At 42.6% G+C, this 18,746-nt stretch overlaps 1 protein-coding gene across 1 annotated transcript in view; it reads right to left on the reverse strand.

Moving 5' to 3' along the window:
* KCNH5 (potassium voltage-gated channel subfamily H member 5) overlaps positions 1 to 18,746 on the reverse strand; it is a 148,207-nt gene that overhangs the window by 118,066 nt on the left and 11,395 nt on the right. The window contains exons 2-4 of the mRNA XM_053945655.1: positions 17,615 to 17,738; positions 10,867 to 10,973; positions 6,356 to 6,484 (exon numbers count right to left, since the gene is read on the reverse strand). Coding sequence (XP_053801630.1) covers positions 6,356 to 6,484; positions 10,867 to 10,973; positions 17,615 to 17,738 — 360 coding nt within the window. The remainder of the gene's footprint in view (positions 1 to 6,355; positions 6,485 to 10,866; positions 10,974 to 17,614; positions 17,739 to 18,746) is intronic.

Genomic DNA, 18,746 nt, shown 5'->3' on the forward strand with positions numbered 1-18,746 from the left:
TGGGAAAAAAGACATAAGGTGCCACTGCAAGAAGCTAAAGCCAGGCTAATTTGACACTTCTTTAATGCCAAAAGCCTAATGGAGAAGCACAAAACATTGTAAGTAATGTAGTGGATGCTCAGCCTCTTCTAAATCAATCCTGGATGCCTCCCCAGAGGGGATGATTTAGTTACACACAAGTTCATGGGTTCAGCCGAGGAGCAACTTAGTGAAGTGGAATGCCCTCTGTTACACAGATCAGACTTTTAAACTGCACTACATTTATACTTATTATTTTAGATTTGCCTAATGACGAGCGTTCAGTTTTCTACATACAAAGTGTATCCATCTACAAACAGCTTCTGCTTCAAAGATCAGCTTCCAGTTTAATTCAATCTCTCACAGGGTTAGATTTCATTTCAATGGGATTTCATTTTCATTGCACATTAAACTTCCAGAAATTTGCAGACAGTTAATGTGCATTGATGGGTTGCTGACGGAGCACACGAAGGGCTCCAAAGGCTGTATCAGATTCAGAAAAAAAGTACTTCATTTCTGTGAAAAAGACTAAACAACCCTGGACTTGGAAATTCCCTTTTCTTCATCATGGTGGGTCTCCAGCAGCAATAAAGCAAAAAAGGATACAGAGGGGGAAGAGGCAGTGAAAATAAGGCCTTGGAGCATCACTCCTTGAAAGAGAAGAAGCAAATCTCTCTGTGACTGTTCAGCCTGTGCAGTGTCTGCAGAAAGTGCCAGCAGCACACCACTGAACACATAACAGGGATGCTTGTCCTGCAGGAACAGGAGAAAAGCAACCTTGGAAGATCTTCCAGGTTACTGGCAAGCTGTGCCTATCTCAAATGGATGGTTTAAAATACTACCTAAAATAGTCTTTTATCTGAATGTTATCTATCTAAATTCTAGAAGAGTTTATCTCTCAGCAGCATTGCACTGAGTTGCCTGTTGTGGCACTGAAAACCCACCTGGTGTCCTGGCAAATGCCCATTCTGTCATATCCCCCTCCCCCACCAAAGTCCTTTCTCCCAGCCCAGGAGTCCCTGGATGCTGCACTCTAGACCCAGGGGAGAATGAAGAGCTGGAGGTGATCTTGCTGCCTGGAAGGGAGGGAAACTGCAGATCACAGCAAAAGGAAGCAGCATGAGAACAAGTGGGTCTCTATTGTGACCCTTGTTATTACAGCCACAGAAAAGTGCAATAAAAACATGTTAAGGATATGCAAATTGCAACCTATTAAATTACTATGATGGGTTACTGTCAAGGTGATGTACTCAACAGGGTACACTGTGCTTCAGCTAAAGGTAGAAACCTTATTTTCATGCTCTAATCCCTCCACCCACTTCCTCTATTATCACCAGGATGGATACCCCCTCAAGGAAAAAAAGGTTCCCATGTGCAACTAGTTATATATGCTTAATAACTTGCACTTATTAAAGATAAAAAAGGATCAGAATTATAGGCTTAGCAAGGCTTAGCAAGCCATAAGTGCATATTTCTGCAACTACTACACTTTTTATAGCCCTGTCACACTCTGAGATAGAGTTGTATCATTATATAGAGTTATATAACCATAAAGAGTTATATCACTGGAAGCATTACAGCATTGTCCCAGACAGACTTGATTATCAGAGTCTGGCTCTATCAAGTGAAAAGGAAAAAAAAAAAAAACCAAAACAACTTCAGGATCCTGCTGTGCCATTTCCTGATCCCATCTGTTAACAGCACACCGTCCTGAGTTGTAGGGGGCTCATTAACACAACTTTGCATCCTGATTCTACATCCCTTCATTATTCACTAGACCTTCCCCATCACTACAGATGTGGCAAGCCTGATGTTTCACTCCACAGAGACTCCAGATAACCAGTGAGAATCCTAGCCAACAAAAAATTCTAAGTTTACATAGAGGCCATGTTTTTTCTTCACTGATGATAACAAAGAGAATAAAACCATTGCACAACTAGGTGAAACTCCACTATTAACCAAAATTGCTGATTTTTTTTTCCTATACTTAAATTTTTTATTCCATAGAATCTACAGCACTCCTGGCTTCAAAATGTGTTAAAATTTTAAGTGGCCCCATTCACCCTTCTAATAGTTAGGGCCTAGAAAAATGGCTTAATTTTTTTCCTGACAAATAAACAGAATATTATTACCACTGTGTGTCTTTGGAGGAATTGAAAGTCTTCAGATGTTTTTAAAAGGCCATTGGGTAAAGACAGAATAAAAGCTCAGCAAGCTGATAAAAGCATCCAACTGTGACCTGACAATGGTACAAACATTAAAAAAAAAAAGATCCTTTGGGTTTTATTCACCTAAAGAGAATACATAATAGGATCTTTCACATGCTTGTAATGGTCTTCCACCTCTGCTGTGCACAGCCTCGAGCCAGGAGACCTGGGGATCTGGCCCTCTGCCACCACAGGTGGGACCTGCTGCTTGCTGCTGAATCCAGCTCAGACAAATACTCCTATTAGCAAAGAGGAGCAGGAGAAGGAAAAGGAGAGATCAGACAAGCACAGCACAGCTCCTTAACCAGAAAATAAAGCACTGGCCCAGTGACCACCAAGGGCAGCCGTGGCCTCCTGCCTCACCACGAATTCTCACACCTCTTCTTCTTCCACGCTGCCCCCACCCACAGCTCATCAGCCACTGGCTCAGGAGCTGGGCACTATAAATCCAAAACCAGACCAATGGAGGGGTTCTCTCTATCCTCCAGACCTCCACAGCTGCGGTGGCAGCTTCACTCAGGAGGGAACACATCAACCAGGAGGCTGAGCCTTCCTTCCATCATCATTTTTGCTGCTTCTGCTGGAGCTGCTGGGGCGGTTTAGACACTTTTGACTGGTTAGACACTTTCTGAAGTAATTTTCCATTTACAAGGAATGGCTTTACAGCACTTTTTGGTCACTGTTTCATTGCCATACATCATAGGTCTCCCACGCATCACCCAGCAATAATAGACTGGAGCACAAGTAACAAGAAAACAAGTCAGTCCAATCTTTAGTCGGCAGTTGACTGCCTGTACCCTCTCAGAAAACAAGGGTTTTGATCTCTGTCACTGTATTTTATGAGAGGAAGGTGGCTTTTAAATATCCCTTCTCTCAAGTCTTGCTTACAGTCCAGTAAGTTTCAACAGCTTTCTGGTCTGCAGCAAATTCACAGACCCCTGGGCGAGCCTGGGAAAAAATGTTCATTACTTTTACTCCCTCCGGCAAGCAAAGCTCCCTCCTCTTCCTCCTCCTTTCAGCATTAACAGAGCAAGTGGTGAGCACACAGGCAAGCAGAGACACACCATCTGTCACAGTGTCCCACACCTCTCTGACTCCCTCTGCTCGCACAGGGCTTGTCCCCGTGAAGTCAACTGCGTTTTTTGCACTCAACAAACACGTTTTTAAACCCACATCAGGAAAAAGAAACCCCACCTCACCCTGGCAATGTGCTTTGTAGTAGGACAACTGTTTCATTTGTCTGTCTTGTTTTCATAAACCCAACAAGCTGTTTGACACTTTTGGGCAGATCTGCATCCTCAGCATCACTCTGTGTCCCCCAAACCTGCTGCTCCCTTGGCAAGGTCTCTACGAGATGCCAACCCCACTGCAAGCAGATCTGGCCAACCCAACCAGGTATTTCCAGGAGTGGGGACACACACACACACACACTCTGCAGTGTAGATACAAACAGTGCCCTTATTTAAATACCTCACAGGAGTATGACATACTGAAGCTTCACAACAAAGCAACACACCTTTGAACAGTGCAGAACGTTTTGGTATGGAGAAATTATTGCATAATGGCATCAATATTTTATTCCTGCTGAATTTTTTATCTCAAATTTACTGCTCCCATAAGTAACACACAGTAACTCATCTGCACCATAGTTACTCATGTATTATGTATTGCATGGTCCTGGCAGAATTTCTTAAGAAATATCCTTCATTTAAAAAGGGGGAGGAATAGCCCTTTCAATGGCATATCCCAGCACTCAGCAGCAGCATTTTATTGAAACCCTTTTCCACAAGACTTTAAAAACTCTCCGCTAAATTTTAACGTATGTGTTTATCAATCTCATAATTCAAAAAGAAAGTGGCCTGGCAGCTTCTAAGCATATTGTAATGTTATCTGCAGGGACAATGAATTATGTATCTCTCATAGCACCATGTCTGACACAAAACCACTATGATCCCAGTGCCGTGGGATCCCAGAGACCCACACAGCTGAGACACACAGGGTAATGCAACAGTGCTGTTTTCCCACCCCTGTAGGAAAGTGCTGCAAATATTTGAACATGTTTTCCTTATATCAAGGATGCAAAAGACAAGCTTTAATTTATACAGAAGCAGAAGAGAAATCGGGCCAGTGGTTTGTAATGATGAGGTTTGTTGGAGACACAGATCAATGCTCTTCAATGCTCTAATCAAAGCACCCTGAGCAGATTCTTAAGCCTCCAATTCTATGCTTCAAAAGACTTGGGAAATGTGGCTGCACTGCCTCTGCAATGTTCTGGTTGAGTTTTGGGGTTTTAGAGTATGACTTTGACAGAAGTAAGGGCTCTTTAGACACAGAGCCAAACCTCTCTGGCTGCTGAGGGCAATATTTTGTGATTTCCATCATTAATACCTGGCATTTTAACTAATGGTGCTCTCCAGTGAGAGCAGCAGCACACAAGTCGTGCATTTCACTGCTACTGCTCTTTCCCATAGAAACATATATTCCTGTTCTGGATGCCACATGGGTCCTGCTCCTCCTCAGCCACAAAATGAGGAGGGGAAGAGCTCAGCCCCTGAAGCACATCCCTGCCTCCCCAGGGAAGGCAGCAGAGTTTGAATTTCCCAGGCTGAGAATCCAAAGGATGCAACATTCATCATTTCTGCATTTGAGAGTCACCTTCAGTATATTCTCTCTGTCCTGCTGCCACAACACTTCTCAGTGCAACTCAGTCCTGTGGGAAGTGGGACAGAGCTGGGTAAAAGGGGGTATTTGGGAGCTGGTTCCATGTGAAATACATCTTGGTTCCCCCAGAAGGCATCAAATAGGAAACCTGACAAGAGGATTCTTGTAAACACTTTTTTTTCCTTGATGAGCTCACATTATGTATTACATACACTGCAGCAAGGAGCCAGTCCCATGCCTTCAGATACCTATGAAGTCCTTTTAATTAACTGGCATTTACCCTAAAAGTCTCAGATTATTTCCAGGCAGAAGAATTCTACATTATGGAGCTGAAAGTGAAATAAAGAACATTTGCAGGTTGCTAGCTAAATTGTCGAGGCAATAAAGTTTATGATGGCTGAGAAGGTATTCCTATATCAGGATCTTATAAATTTATGGATAATACTCTCTAGACAAAAAAAAAAAGTCATATTTAGTGTTAGCTTGGAGGGGAGCCTTTCATTTTAAGTCTGCCTTTATAAACTGACTTTTCAGTTATCCAAACACTTGCAATAAGTGCTATCTAGATACTAAGAAGCTGTTTGCATTCAAATGACACCAACTTTATCCTAAAGATGATGGCTTAGAGCACACTAGCTCCAAGTGAGATATCAAACTCTCTTCAAGCATGAAGAAAAAAACATAGTAAAGAATTAATCATCAGGAGGCAACTTCCAAGAGATGTGGGTAATGTCATAATGTCCTCCTTTATGTAAGCACGCATTGTTTCACCCAAAGCAATACACATGTAAACCTGACACGAGACACGTGTTTTGTAACTAAAGCAGAGGATGATGCTGCCAGATCCTCTGTACCTTTCCCCATCAATTTCTCCTGCAAGGCTGCAGGCCTGGCCAGGAGCTGTTCAGTGACAAGAGCATTCCAACAAAATCCTGCCCTGCAGCTGATAAGTAACAAGCACAATGCCCACTGCCATGCAGTCATCACTCCTGAGCAGTAATAAATGACTCAAACAGGCAGTTTCACATTTCACCTCCAAGAGGGAGAATGGGAAGAAATATCAATATCTCATCACAAGGAGCTGGAATTATTTTTTTCCTGAAAAGATGACACCTGTCCCATAACAGAAAGATCTCCCAAAACAGCACAGCATTCAAACGACTCAAAACTACGTAATTTTTAGAATGTGCCTGCTGTAGTGATGAAGAAATGAATTACAGAGAAAAATGAAGGCTTGTGACTCTAGAAAAAACATTAGTAGGGAATTTCCACTCATGGTGACTTATCCTTTTTTTTTTTTTTTTTTTTTTTAAATAATTTAGGAGAGTGGCATTGAAACCCTGACAGGTCATGAAACATTTCCTCAGTTCAAGACACAGATCACAGACAAGACACATCCCTGTGACAGGTCTGAGCTCAAGCATTTACTTCTATTCTTCACAAAATATGGTAATATACTTCATGTTTACCTTTTGTTGAATCATCTTCGATCGGTTGCTTGAACAAAGTGATATCCTTAAAAGTGCACAAGAACAAAACCACTTTTTCATGTTCATTTCTTATAGGTGCAATTTGCATGTAGAACCAAACTGGGGTTCCTGGAGCAGAGAAAAAAGTGACATTGGAATGTGGTGCAGCACAGACTACCCCCAACCCATAACATTTACACACTATAAAAACACACATGTAGTTTAGTTGTGCATCTCAATACTTCTGCATCTTCCAGAGTTTTTAATTTTACTTCCTCCAAGGGAAACAACATATTCCCATTTTTATAGCTTCATTAATCTAACCAGATGACAAACAGAGACAGGAGGCTATATAAAAATTCATTCTGAAATAAAATACACTGTTCTTCCCCTCTTGCTCTTGTTTTTTCCCAGCATGTTGCACAAACTTAGGTCTGAAATGTAGAAAGGTGAGAAAAAATCAGGTGGATGGCATCTTTGATTCCCTCTTTACATAATATGGAGCTATCAAATCCAAAAATGATGGAATATACTGTGAAGTGCTCCAAATTTTATATGACTACATTATTTAGGAGGACCTGAGTTGGACTGGCAATGTCCTATCAGGACAAATCAGATTTGATTTCTTTTTTTTTTTGTTTCAGGTCACACCTCCACCTCCTCACTGCCCTGCCCAGTGCAGCACTCTCCCAGCACAGTTATCTCTACTTAACTTCTGAAATGAAACTAAGTGTTTTTTCAAATCCTACCACCCACCAAATAAACAGCCAAAACCAGCCCTTGGTTTTGGAGTGGCCAGCTTGGCTTTTGGTAAATCCCTCCTGTTTGCAGAGGGCTCCTGCAGGTGCTCAGGAGCAGAAGCTTCCAGGCTGACACACACATGGCAGTTCCCTGCACACCTGCAGGTGTGCTCCACAAGGGGTGAAATCCTAGAACACTGGAGCAATTTTCTTAGAAACACCCCGTTCCCCTGCAGGGCTGGGAATGTCAGATGTTCTCCATCCAGCAAAGCTCCGTTTCCCTCCCTCCCAAACGAGCACCTACGCACGCTGCACCATAAATGCCTTCACAGCCAGATAATTACCTCTGGGATTTGATGTGCTTTCAGCCAGTTGACAGAATGGCTTTTCTCCTGAGCTGCCTGAGAGCTGACACTTTGGCACAAGCCTCTTGCCCACTGTTATCCCACACGGGCACTGCTGCCCCCCCCCCCCAAACCTCCTCTGATGCGCCAGGACCGGGAGCTGTGCCAGGAGCTGCAGCACAGATCCCAGAGGGCAAAGAAAACCATTTGGGCTAGGATTACTGTGGGGAAGGTTAAAACCCACAAGGGTTTATTGAAATTCAACCCAGATTAAACCAGTAACTCACTACCAGTAAACTGGAGAAGTGGGAGAGATGTGGGACTGCTTTTTGTGATAATTCCAAAGCCATTACGCTGATTACTTGATTATCTTAATTCCCAGCTGCTAACCCAAGACAAAAGACTTTTCATAACTACTAAAACAGAGTGCTGCAGCTTTCTAGAGAAGTAATTTTCACTTATACCTGGGAATCCATTGGTACCCTCTGAGATGAAAGCAAGTAGGCTAAACACCCTGTACAAGGGTGCTGACAAAATTCAAAGACAGAGGCAAGGTGGCTACTGCTGCAGAAGCAGCAAAATGAGAAAAAGCAGGTAGAGAGGTTTCCTGAGTAATGCCATATAGATAAACCTATAGAGAGAGAGCCATGCATGTATATGTATATGTATATGTATATGTATATGTATATGTATATGCATATGTATATGTATATGTATATGTATATGTATATGTATGTATGTATATGCAGGCATGCCTAATGTGGTTGGTGAATAGTTGTGTGGGCAGAGGTAAGGGCTATATAATAAGGGAATGCAGCAAAGCAGAAGAGAGTTGTAGCAAGCTTTCAAGTCTTGAAGCTGGAACTTACAAGCTGGGTTAGAACACCAAGGGGAGTGTGAAGGCAGCAGTCAAATAGATGTTGCCAGAGAACATCATCCCTTAAAGATCATCTCTAACGCAGCAGAGAAGGATGGGAAAACAACCTGAAAACCCCCAAAATCTCCCTCTGCCAGAAGCAAAAAGTAATGGGTAAAGGAAAAATTAAAAAAAAAAAAAAACCAAAACCAAACAACCCACATTGTGCCACATTATCAAAAATACACAGCACACCTGGACCTACAGTTTGAAAATGGGTGGGAGGGTGCTCTGAAGACACTGCAAGCCTGATGCAGGTGATAAACACAAGCCCTTCCACAGAGTAACCACCTACACTCTGCAGAAGTACATTCATACCAACAGATAACTAATCTTTATTTCCTTCTCTGCTCCAATTTTCAGCCTGGAGGATAAGCAGGCAGTGTCTTGAAGGACCATCTTCCACAAGGCTCCGAGAATGACAAATGGAAGCAAACCCTGAGCACACCAGCTGCTGAGCTGGAGCCCAGAGGTGAGCCTGTCAGCATCAGTGAGGGTTGAGGTTCTGGGCTTCGGGTGATGGAGAAGAAAGCTGACAACATATGTTATGGATGGGAATTGACTCAAGCCCAGAGAGGAATACTGGGTGATTTTCCATAAAGTCCTTCTGTAATCCTGCATAATTTATGGAAAGTATAGGCTTGGAGATCTGGGCAAAGGTGAAGATTTTATTAAGGCAGCTGCAGCTCAATAAATCTCTGCAGCATCATCAAGCTCCAGCAGACAATCCGCAACCCAAAGCAAAAAGCATCTGCCATGTCACAGGAAAGTCACCAAGAGAAGACTTTTCTCTTTTTATACATAAATTAAAAAGGAAGGAATATAATTCTGGCCCATTATAGAGCAAGAGCTACTCCAGCATTTACTAAGAGAAGCCAGAGTTGGAGAGAGCACAGGGTCTCTGGGAACCACTTTGGAAATCACATGGACACAGGGCATGGCCATGATGGGCACCACCACTGGCAAAGATACCCAAGATGAGCCTGTCCCAGGAGATTCCCCTGATGTGAGGGGGCATCCAGGTGACCTGGAATGCACAGGAAACGGGAAGAGAAGCAGAAAATCTGTGGAACAGACACATCCATATGCTTAGGAAGCAAAAAGAGGTCATTTGGAGGGCTCCCCTGGGCACCTGCAGGAACAGCTGGACTTCAGAGCTGGTCTGGCTTCTCTCCTTAATTAACATGTTGGCTAAAATGCCTTGATGCAGGCGGAACTGGAGAACTCTACAGGCATTTCCTGCTATTTTAGTGCCCACACAGGAAGATTTAGTCTAAAAAAGGGAAAACAGAGGTAAAGCATAAGAAGAGGTGTCCAGGACGCTCCCTTCAATGTCATGAAAGGTTTAGGTGAGTTTGCAGTGAAATGGGGCAGTCAAGGCACAGGGAGCTCTTTTCTGAGGCACAACATTCCCTTCCCTCAGCCACAGCAGGCAGGGAAGGGAATGTTCATCATTCATGTCAGCATCAAAGCCCACCCAGGGGAAGCATGGCCTCACGTTCTGGGCTCCAGGCAGATGAACAAGGGGGAAAAAGATCCCCAGCCCCACAGCACCTGCACAGGGCACGGAGAGCCAAACTGAGGAGAACATCTCCATCAGGATTGGTCTTGGACTGCTCTTGGCCACCAACCCAGTCACCTGGACTAATTCTGTGCAGAGTAGAGGAACCAGCTTTTCTGGAGCACCTTTAATCTGAGTTTTGGCTTTCTGTCTCAGGAAGGTGCTCTGTGCTAGTGAAGGAGGCCGTTCATTTCCACTGACAACAACAGGAATCACAACCACAGCTCAGCAGATCTGTCCACCATGCACAAGTCCAGCGTGAGGCCACACAACAGCATGGGCTGTGCTCAGAATGTGCTCTGAGGCCGACAAGCCAGTACTGCCCAGGACAGAAAATGTGACTGGAATGGCTCGCGGTTAAGACTAAATGAAGAAAATCTCCAGTTCTGGCAACTTCCTGCAAACCCAGTGCCACCAAGAAGGAACACAGGCCCTGAATCTCATTGAGCCATGGAAGTCCCTGGTTTTCTAACTAATCCCTGGGCTATGTGCCAGGCTTAGGGCTCTCCCCAGAGCTGGTACGTGTTGGTTTACACACCACGGAGGCATCTCGACAGCGCCGGGAGCAGCCACTCCACAACCAGGGCCTGGGTTCTCACTTGTGGAGACATGGGGGAGTTTCCTGAGGGATGTGGGGGAACTTCATTCAGCATTTCTTTTCACTTAACCCAGTCAGTTTCCCCTCAGGGAAACAATCCTCAAAACTAAATATATTTTTGAAAGAAGGAGTCAGACTAGAGACAGCAGGGAACAACTACTATTCTTGGCAATCTGAATGCTTGGCCTGAAAAGAGAGCTCTCTTCCTGAGCTCTGGTAACCAAAATACCTGTTTCTTCTCCAAATCTTGCCCCAAATTTACCCATATGTCAAAATGAAAATTTCTTTCAGTCTATTGCATGCTTTAAATATGCTTTATCACTCCCAGCACTACACACACATATATACATACTGTTTTTCTTGTAAAGGAGAATTTCAAAGCAGTTTGACTCATAGTTGTCGAAAGTCTGTCTGACTTTTTCAATGGTCTTCTTGTCTGTCAGTTCACCATACATAAAACTGAAAAAAGAAAAAAATTCTCTTTTTTTTCTAGACAAGCAACAACATTGTTACAGTCACCTTAAATAGCAAAAGCATTGAAGATTCTTTGAGCTGTCATTTACCAAGGTTTAATTATGATTTACACTCCATTTAAATATTTAGAGTGTCACAAGGACACCTACAATAGCAAGTAACCATGACCACCTTCTTACTGCAAATAAATCTAACATAATGCTTCATTAAGTGCTTTACTGAGTATATCTTTAAGAATATATGGTTAGAAAAAGAGCTGACAGCTTATGAAACCATTATCACCACGGCTGCAGGCCATGGGAGTATTCCTGTCAAAACAGAGAAAATTGAACAAAACCTCTAAAATCTCCCAAATTTTGTTCAATCCTCCTGAAAATCCTTCTGGAGGAGGGATGTAATCTACTACAGGTAAAGGCTGTAGGCTGAACCAATGGCTGCAAATCTAATCTTGTCAAGATGCATCTGGGACAATAAGATAATTGGAATTCTTTTACTAAATACCAACACAAATAGAGGTAGGATTTAAACAGTGAGGAGCAATGACTGCAATGTGTAGCTATGTCTGCACTACTGTCAAACAACCAAATTCATCCTCATTTTCCTTTCTGTATACTGCATTTCTTTAATAGTTCAGTGGAAAATACTAAAACGCTTTGGGAGACTCATCCCTCTCCAGACTGAGAATATAAAAATGTAATTTCAACTCTGCTATTTCTTGCCACTTAAGCATCTCATCTTTGCATTCCTTTCCAGGTCAGACCTCCAGCTGGTGTAAGCAAACCCAACCCCCTGACCTTGCTTCTGACAGCCTTTGTAAGGAAACAGCCAGGCTTTTATTGTCATTCTCCCCTGGATTAAAAATAAGTGAAGGCTGCTCTGTGCAAATTCCCAATTACAGAACGGAAAGAAAATGGAACATCAGATAAAAGCTTTCAGACACTTGGATGAAAATATTTTTAATTGATCAGACTTTCCCCCCGCCCCCATTCTCTTCCTTCACGAACAGTTTGTGCCTCAACTGAAACCTACAACAGAAAACCCTGAGAATATGAAAGGGAAAAGCTATCAGTGCCTCTGTGGTTTCAGTGCAGCTTCTCTTATTGATCAACAGACCTCCAAAGGTTCAATAAACATTTATTTTATGTCTACTGGTCTGAAAGAAACAATAAAACAACACAGTGGTTAGAGGCTCAGCAAGCATTAAAGTACTCAATGAAGGCCAGACCATGAATCTTTTCCCTTCACAGCCAGCCCAGGGAAGCAATGGAGCTGCTCTCACAACAAGGTGGTGCCTGGTCTGGGTGATGGAGGCATCAGAGTGGCTGCAACATCTGAGTGTCACTACAGCTGCCCCTTCACTGCTAACACAGACATTGATTAGATTGGGTATTAGGAAAAACATCACTGAAAGGGTGCTCAGGCACTGGAGCAGGCTGGCAGGAATATGCTGTGGAATCACCACCCTTGGAAGTGCTCAGAAAACATGAGGATGTGGCACTTGGGAACATGGCTGCGTGGTGGAGGTGGCAGGGCTGGGGTAGTGTCACCTTTGGGACAGCAAGGGAGGTGCCACTGGAGCAGCTGACAGCAGGAAAATATTTTACCCAGGCACGAGGCTTCAGTAATGTCCTGATTATCATTAACATGCACAGCTGTCTTGAGGACATGCAGAACACAGCCTACTGCTCCTTTTCAAATGACCTGCTTTTCTCCATTTCACCTGATAACATTTTACACATTTATACATGAGATGACAACAAAAAGAGTTTGATATTTTTAATTTTTTTTACTTTATGCCTTTTTTAATGCTCTGATGCATCTCTTTTTTGAGACTTAAAACAGTGTTTCTCATAGCCCTGAAGGAAAAAATAGCAAGAATTTGTTGAGTGCTTGATTTTACATGATTTATAATAGAGAAAGTCATCATTAATTAGTGTTAAAATGACAAATCCTACTTGATGATGAGAGGTGGACGATACCAGTTAGTGCTGCAGAACACAATCAATCAACTTTACATTTTAAATTACAAGCAGCTTATTGTTGCAGTAAACCTGTAATGCTCAAGTCTTATATTATATTCACACATAAAGAGACATTTTAAAGGCTTCTGGAACAATAAAAACATTTTTCAGAAGGCAATTTTTAACAGCACCCAAGGAACCTCAGAGCCTTTTACTGCATGAGTTATATAAGAATTTTGCTTATCACAAGTTTAATTTAATTTAGTCTGTCCTATTTTGTACACATGGAGGGACTCCTACTTCTTTAGTCAATCACTCTGTCTTTTTCTACCTTTCTTTTTTTTTTTTTTTTGTTACTTAATGCTTGTCAAATGCCTCGAGTGCAAACTATACAAGACATAAATATCAAAACCACTCTGCTACTGGGATTCTTACTACATAGAAAGCACACTTATCAAAGAGAAGCAAGACTTGCTGAAGTACACAGAGAAAGGCACAATCTTAGATATTTTCTCCACCTCTAAAGCAGACCAGTTGTCATTTAGGATGCCTGGGCTCCCACCTTCTTATTAAAGCATCTCTTGGCACAGGAAAGCCTCGTCTGAAGTTTCACATTGTGCTGCTCTGTGCTTTGCCAGGATGCAGAGCAGCAGCATCAGAGCAGGTCTGGGTTTGCAGGGCAGTAGCAAAGGAATTATCAATTATCAATTATTATTATAATTGAGAGGAATTATCCAGGACAGAGGAAAGGTGAAGCACAGAAGGCATCCAACCCTACACCAAATTTACAGCTCTCTTCATCCAAAAGCAGTCAGGGCATCATTTACAGGAGACAAACATCCACACAGGAGGAACAGCAAATACAGATACACATCTGTACACATTTAGCTTCAAAACTCTGCAAGGTGAAGAGCAGAAACCATTCCTCAGGTGGGTCCCACAGTCATCCTCAGTGGGGCTCCTTTGCACAGCTTTGGCACTGCAAGGACACACAAAACTCAGGCCACAGAGGTGCCATCCCAGCACCAAATCTACCCTTCAAGTCCAACTGTACCCAACATTCATAATCCCATTTCTTTGAGCACAGTGGGAATTTTGCCATTAGCTTCACTAGAGCCAGAATTTCCCTTGCAGACTGGTTTTTAATCCCATTATTCAGGGCAGTAAATCAAAACAAGGCAGGGCAGAGATGCTGACCCAGTGTTCCAGTGGGAACAGTGGCTGTGAAAATCTCATGTGCAAGGAAAGGCAAGCAGAGCAAAGCCTGGAGTGAATGCCAAGTGCCAAATGCCAGGGTAGGTCCATTAAAGGATGTCTGCTCTTCCAAAGGCGTGATGAAATCACAGAGCTCAGCTGATAAGCAGCAGTATTTAGAAAACACTGATATAACTTGCAACATTAAACTACATTTCAGTGTTTTTCAACTGTTTATTCTTTCAACGTGTTCATGAAGACACACATGGTCATGTCTGGGGACAGCTGGGCACAAAACCAGTGATTTTCCTGGATGCTGGCTGACCTACTGATACTCCTCCAGGCAGGGCTTTTTTTTAGTTAAATGGAGGTTAGAGGTGTCTCAGTCACACATGAGCCCCGTTCCTCCTGGACTGTCAGCTCATTTTAACCTGGCACAGCAGATGAAAAGTTCTTCCACCTAAAAATTCTATGCATTTTAGCACTCATTTATACCAGTTATTCTATATATCAGTCCAAGTTACACATGCAATTTTGAGTGCCATGTGAGCTCAAAAAGAACACATATCAACTCCCATCACCCAATATAGCCTAACTGGTATGTACAATGTGCTTTTTATATAGTGCCTGTGAAACTAAGGAGACTGGCACCCATACTGAGGGATCTCTAAGTGATTTTCCTGCCAGTGAGCATACTGTTGCTGATTAAAAAGATGAAAGTACAAAACCAAAGGAATTACCAGCCTGTCACAGGACTAACTCATTGCTGAGCTGGAACAAAATCACTCACACCTCCAGTGCCTTCAGCTGATCCACCCCTCCCTGTGATGTGTATCAGGCAAGACCATCTGAGACTTAAAATCACAGAAACACAGAATTATTCAGGTTGGGAAAGACGTTCAAGATATCAAATCCAACTGCTAACCCAACACTGCCACATCCATCACTAAACCATGTCCATGAGTGCCACACCTACACAGTATATGAACAGTCCCAGTGTAGGGGATGGGGTGGAAAGAGGATGTAGTGAATTCTCACTGGACTACCAGGAGAAAAGTATGGCTGAAAGATGACTTTGAAGCACTTATAGCCTGAGGCCAATTGACAAAACATTGCAATATTTATAAATTGTCCTTTATCACACTCATCAGTAATAAAACCAACTTGGATCAGAGGCTAAATATACATTGTTTGTATCTGTATATTTAATTTGGTTGGATTTTTGGCTTTGAAAAGCAGACCTTCCTAAAACCTGCAATTAGAAGGTGGCACCACGGCACTCTTAGCCCAAAGCACTTGTCCTAGAACAGTAAATCAAACCCTGCGTATAAAGCAAATTTTATATATAATGTAACATAATTTGGGCATAACATAGCAAAACTGGACTGGGAGCCTGACTCAGAAAATACTGTAAATAATAGCCTCAGATATCCAAAAAAAACCTCCAATAACATTCTGCTGAGTAGTCTAATCAGGAACCATTTGGCTTTAAGACCAATCATCTCCATATCTCTCATCAGAGAGCAGCTCCAACTGCTCTGGAAGGTTGCATGTTCCGTGTTACCTATGCTGAAAATCTGTCCAGCTCTCACTCAATCTGAAATCTGTCCAGCTCTTACAGGTCTGGAATGTCTCCTAACAAGTTAGAAACATCTCTCTGCTCATGTAACTCGTAGAATCCCTGAGTGGTTTGGGTTAGAAGGGACCTTACAGATCATCTTGTTCCAACCTCCTGCCATGGGCAGGGACACCTTCCACCAGATCAGTTTGCTCCAAGCCCCATCCAACCTGTCCAAGAGCCAGACACAACAGTGTTGGTCACACTTTGAGTGTAGAGAGGGCTCCCCTCAAAATCGAGAGGTGGGTGTCTAGAATGAAGATGAAAGAAAAAAACAATCTTTGCTACCAGTTACATTTTCCACAGTAATTCCTCCTCGATTTGTACGATTCACCTCAATGATCTGTTTGAATGTGCTCAGAACAGGATCTTTATAAATGGTAACAGGAGATTATCACATTCACAATAAGCACCCACATGGAGCAAACCTTTTGGTCTCCTCAATATTTGAAGCACATGTGCATCATTATCAAACAGGTATTGCTAAACCTTCCCTCCCTCAACAATTTCCTACAATCCCATTCTGTGATTGTAATTATTTTAATGGGCACGGGCTATAAAAGCACTGGCTCACAGCAAACACAGTTCAGTACAGAGGATGGCAGAGAGCAAAGGGGAAAGTGTGTAAGGGCAGCTGTGATCAGGCTGTTTCCTTTGGCCCCACAGAGTGTATTGACTCTGTTGCTGCTGTGTGAATGAATATTTCATTTCAACAGCACGTGCCCATCTCCTGCCTCTTGCCCCTGAGAGGACATTTGGCTGCACAGAGCAATCCCAGATCTTGCTTCCTCCTCTTCCCTGCAGATGAGAGCAATGACCACACACCAGCACATGTTGCTTTCTGGAGAAAGCAGTGAGTGCCATCCAGGGACAGGCTCCCTGCCCACCCTGCTCCTGCCAGCTGAAGCATCAGCTGATCAGCAGTGTATGGCAGCATCATCTCCCATCATCACTGTAGATCACAGAATCACAGAATCATCACAGAATCATCACAGAATCACAGAATGGTTTGGGTTGAAAGGGACCTTAAAGATCCAAACCCCCTGACATGGGCAGGGACACCTTCCAGCAGACCAGATTGCTCCAAACTCCATCCAGCCTGGCCTTGAACACTTCCAGATATTCCATCCTCTGTCCCCAATGCCTGGAATTGGTCACTTCCTGAAGGCAGAAAGGGAAAACCTACACAAACTTGTATCTCAGCCCTCCCTTCTTGCCCCTGTCCCTCATTTGCTTTGCTCACACACACATTCACACACATCAGGGAGCCAGTCCTTCCCCAAAAGCATCTCTTTCTAAAGGATGCAGCAGGCACAGCTCAAATGCACATCCAGCCACAAATCACAGCTGCTCGCTCCTGAAAGACCACCAATAAAAGAAAAAAGCCATAAAGCTGCAATGCTTAGAGTAAATATATCAGCAGCCTAATCACTCTCTTGGGAATAAAGATGCACTTTGTGCATTACTGGGCTCTGTGTATGCTTAATAATAGGGGCCAGCGTGGGCTACAGAAGAGCCCACTGCCTCCTGGCATGTAACAGCAGAACTCAGAACATTCTAGCAAAAGTGCCTTTGAACTATATTACCTAAAACCCCACTCTCTTTACTGGATCATTAGCTAGAGTACATGCTCACCAATACTAGCCCAGGTAAATTTCAAGGTGCTTTACCATGTTCTTTATAAGTTGTGAGTTGTATAAGTTCTGTATAAGTTTCATTTAAAGCCTGTTTTTAAGACTTCAACATCAGCAAAACAATGCCTTTCTTACCTCAATCCTTTCTCCCCAAAACCTCACCATTCTTCCCAGCAGATTAAAAGTCTCCAAGTGCACCAAAAAAGGCAGTGGGCATACCTGCAGGTGCTACTCTTCTGCATGACGTCAGCTCGGTGGTATCCAGAGAGTTTGCAAAATCCGTCATTACTATAAACTACGGGCCAGTCCACAATCTGGGCGTTTCCCAACAAAAAACTGGATTCTGAAAGGACAAAGAGCAAAAGAGAGAAAGGGCTGCTGTCAGTGGCAAAGTAAAATGAAATCCTCCTTGTGATGCACAGCAAATGCAGAGTTATTTGTGACAGTAATTTCTACCTTGATGTTTCAGAGGGAAATCCAAATGGTCATCTGAAAAGAATTTGTGGTCAAACAGGATAACTCCTGGTAATGCAAGCAGCTTCCTACACCACAAAACAACAATATAAGCCCCAATGCTTCAACAATTTAGAAAGCATTAATTTATTCACAACATCTGGGCAAGATAGCATGGCGTTTTTTTTAATTTTATAGATATCTTGAAAGCAACATTAAATTAGTGTGCAAGCTGAGTTTTAAACACAGAATTGTATGCGTGCCTAAAGCTGATAATGACTCTTTTGTTTGAGAGAAGGAATTTTTTCTTCCTGGCAAGTCTGAGTCTGTTTTGCAGGACACAGCCAGCATCCCTGGGATGAGGGACAGAGTGTCAGGTGACACTGGGGAAAGCAGATGTTTTAAAATTGCAGTCCATGGTAATCTTCAATGTTTTCTTTATTTTTACTGTTAGTTTTCAATTTCAACTACAGCTATGGAACTATATGGTCCCATTCACTGGTGCTAAAAAGCTATTAAAATATAACTACTAACAATCATTGCTGCACAAAAATTACAGGAAATGTTCCTTTCAGCAGTTCTTATAGGAGGAAAAAAAGGATATTTTCACAAATTTTCCTCATAATAGCCAAAGAATGGTTATGACAACAAAAGACATTTACTCAGGTGTGCATACTGATTTTAACATAAAAGTGACACTGAGTTTGCATGAGCTACACATGCCCTACTCAGAGTGTTTATAACTGTGTCTGGATTGCACATTCTGCCAATATTATTCCACTGAATATGGAACATGTATTAAAAAATAGTATTTCTATCTTTTTTCTTTATAAGCATGAATTTTGAAAAGAATAATCTGGAGATTATTGGATTTTCTACAGAAAAGCAGATTTTAAAA

Source organism: Vidua chalybeata, chromosome 6 (assembly GCF_026979565.1).
Source record: "Vidua chalybeata isolate OUT-0048 chromosome 6, bVidCha1 merged haplotype, whole genome shotgun sequence".
In the NCBI taxonomy this organism is placed as follows: domain Eukaryota; kingdom Metazoa; phylum Chordata; class Aves; order Passeriformes; family Viduidae; genus Vidua; species Vidua chalybeata.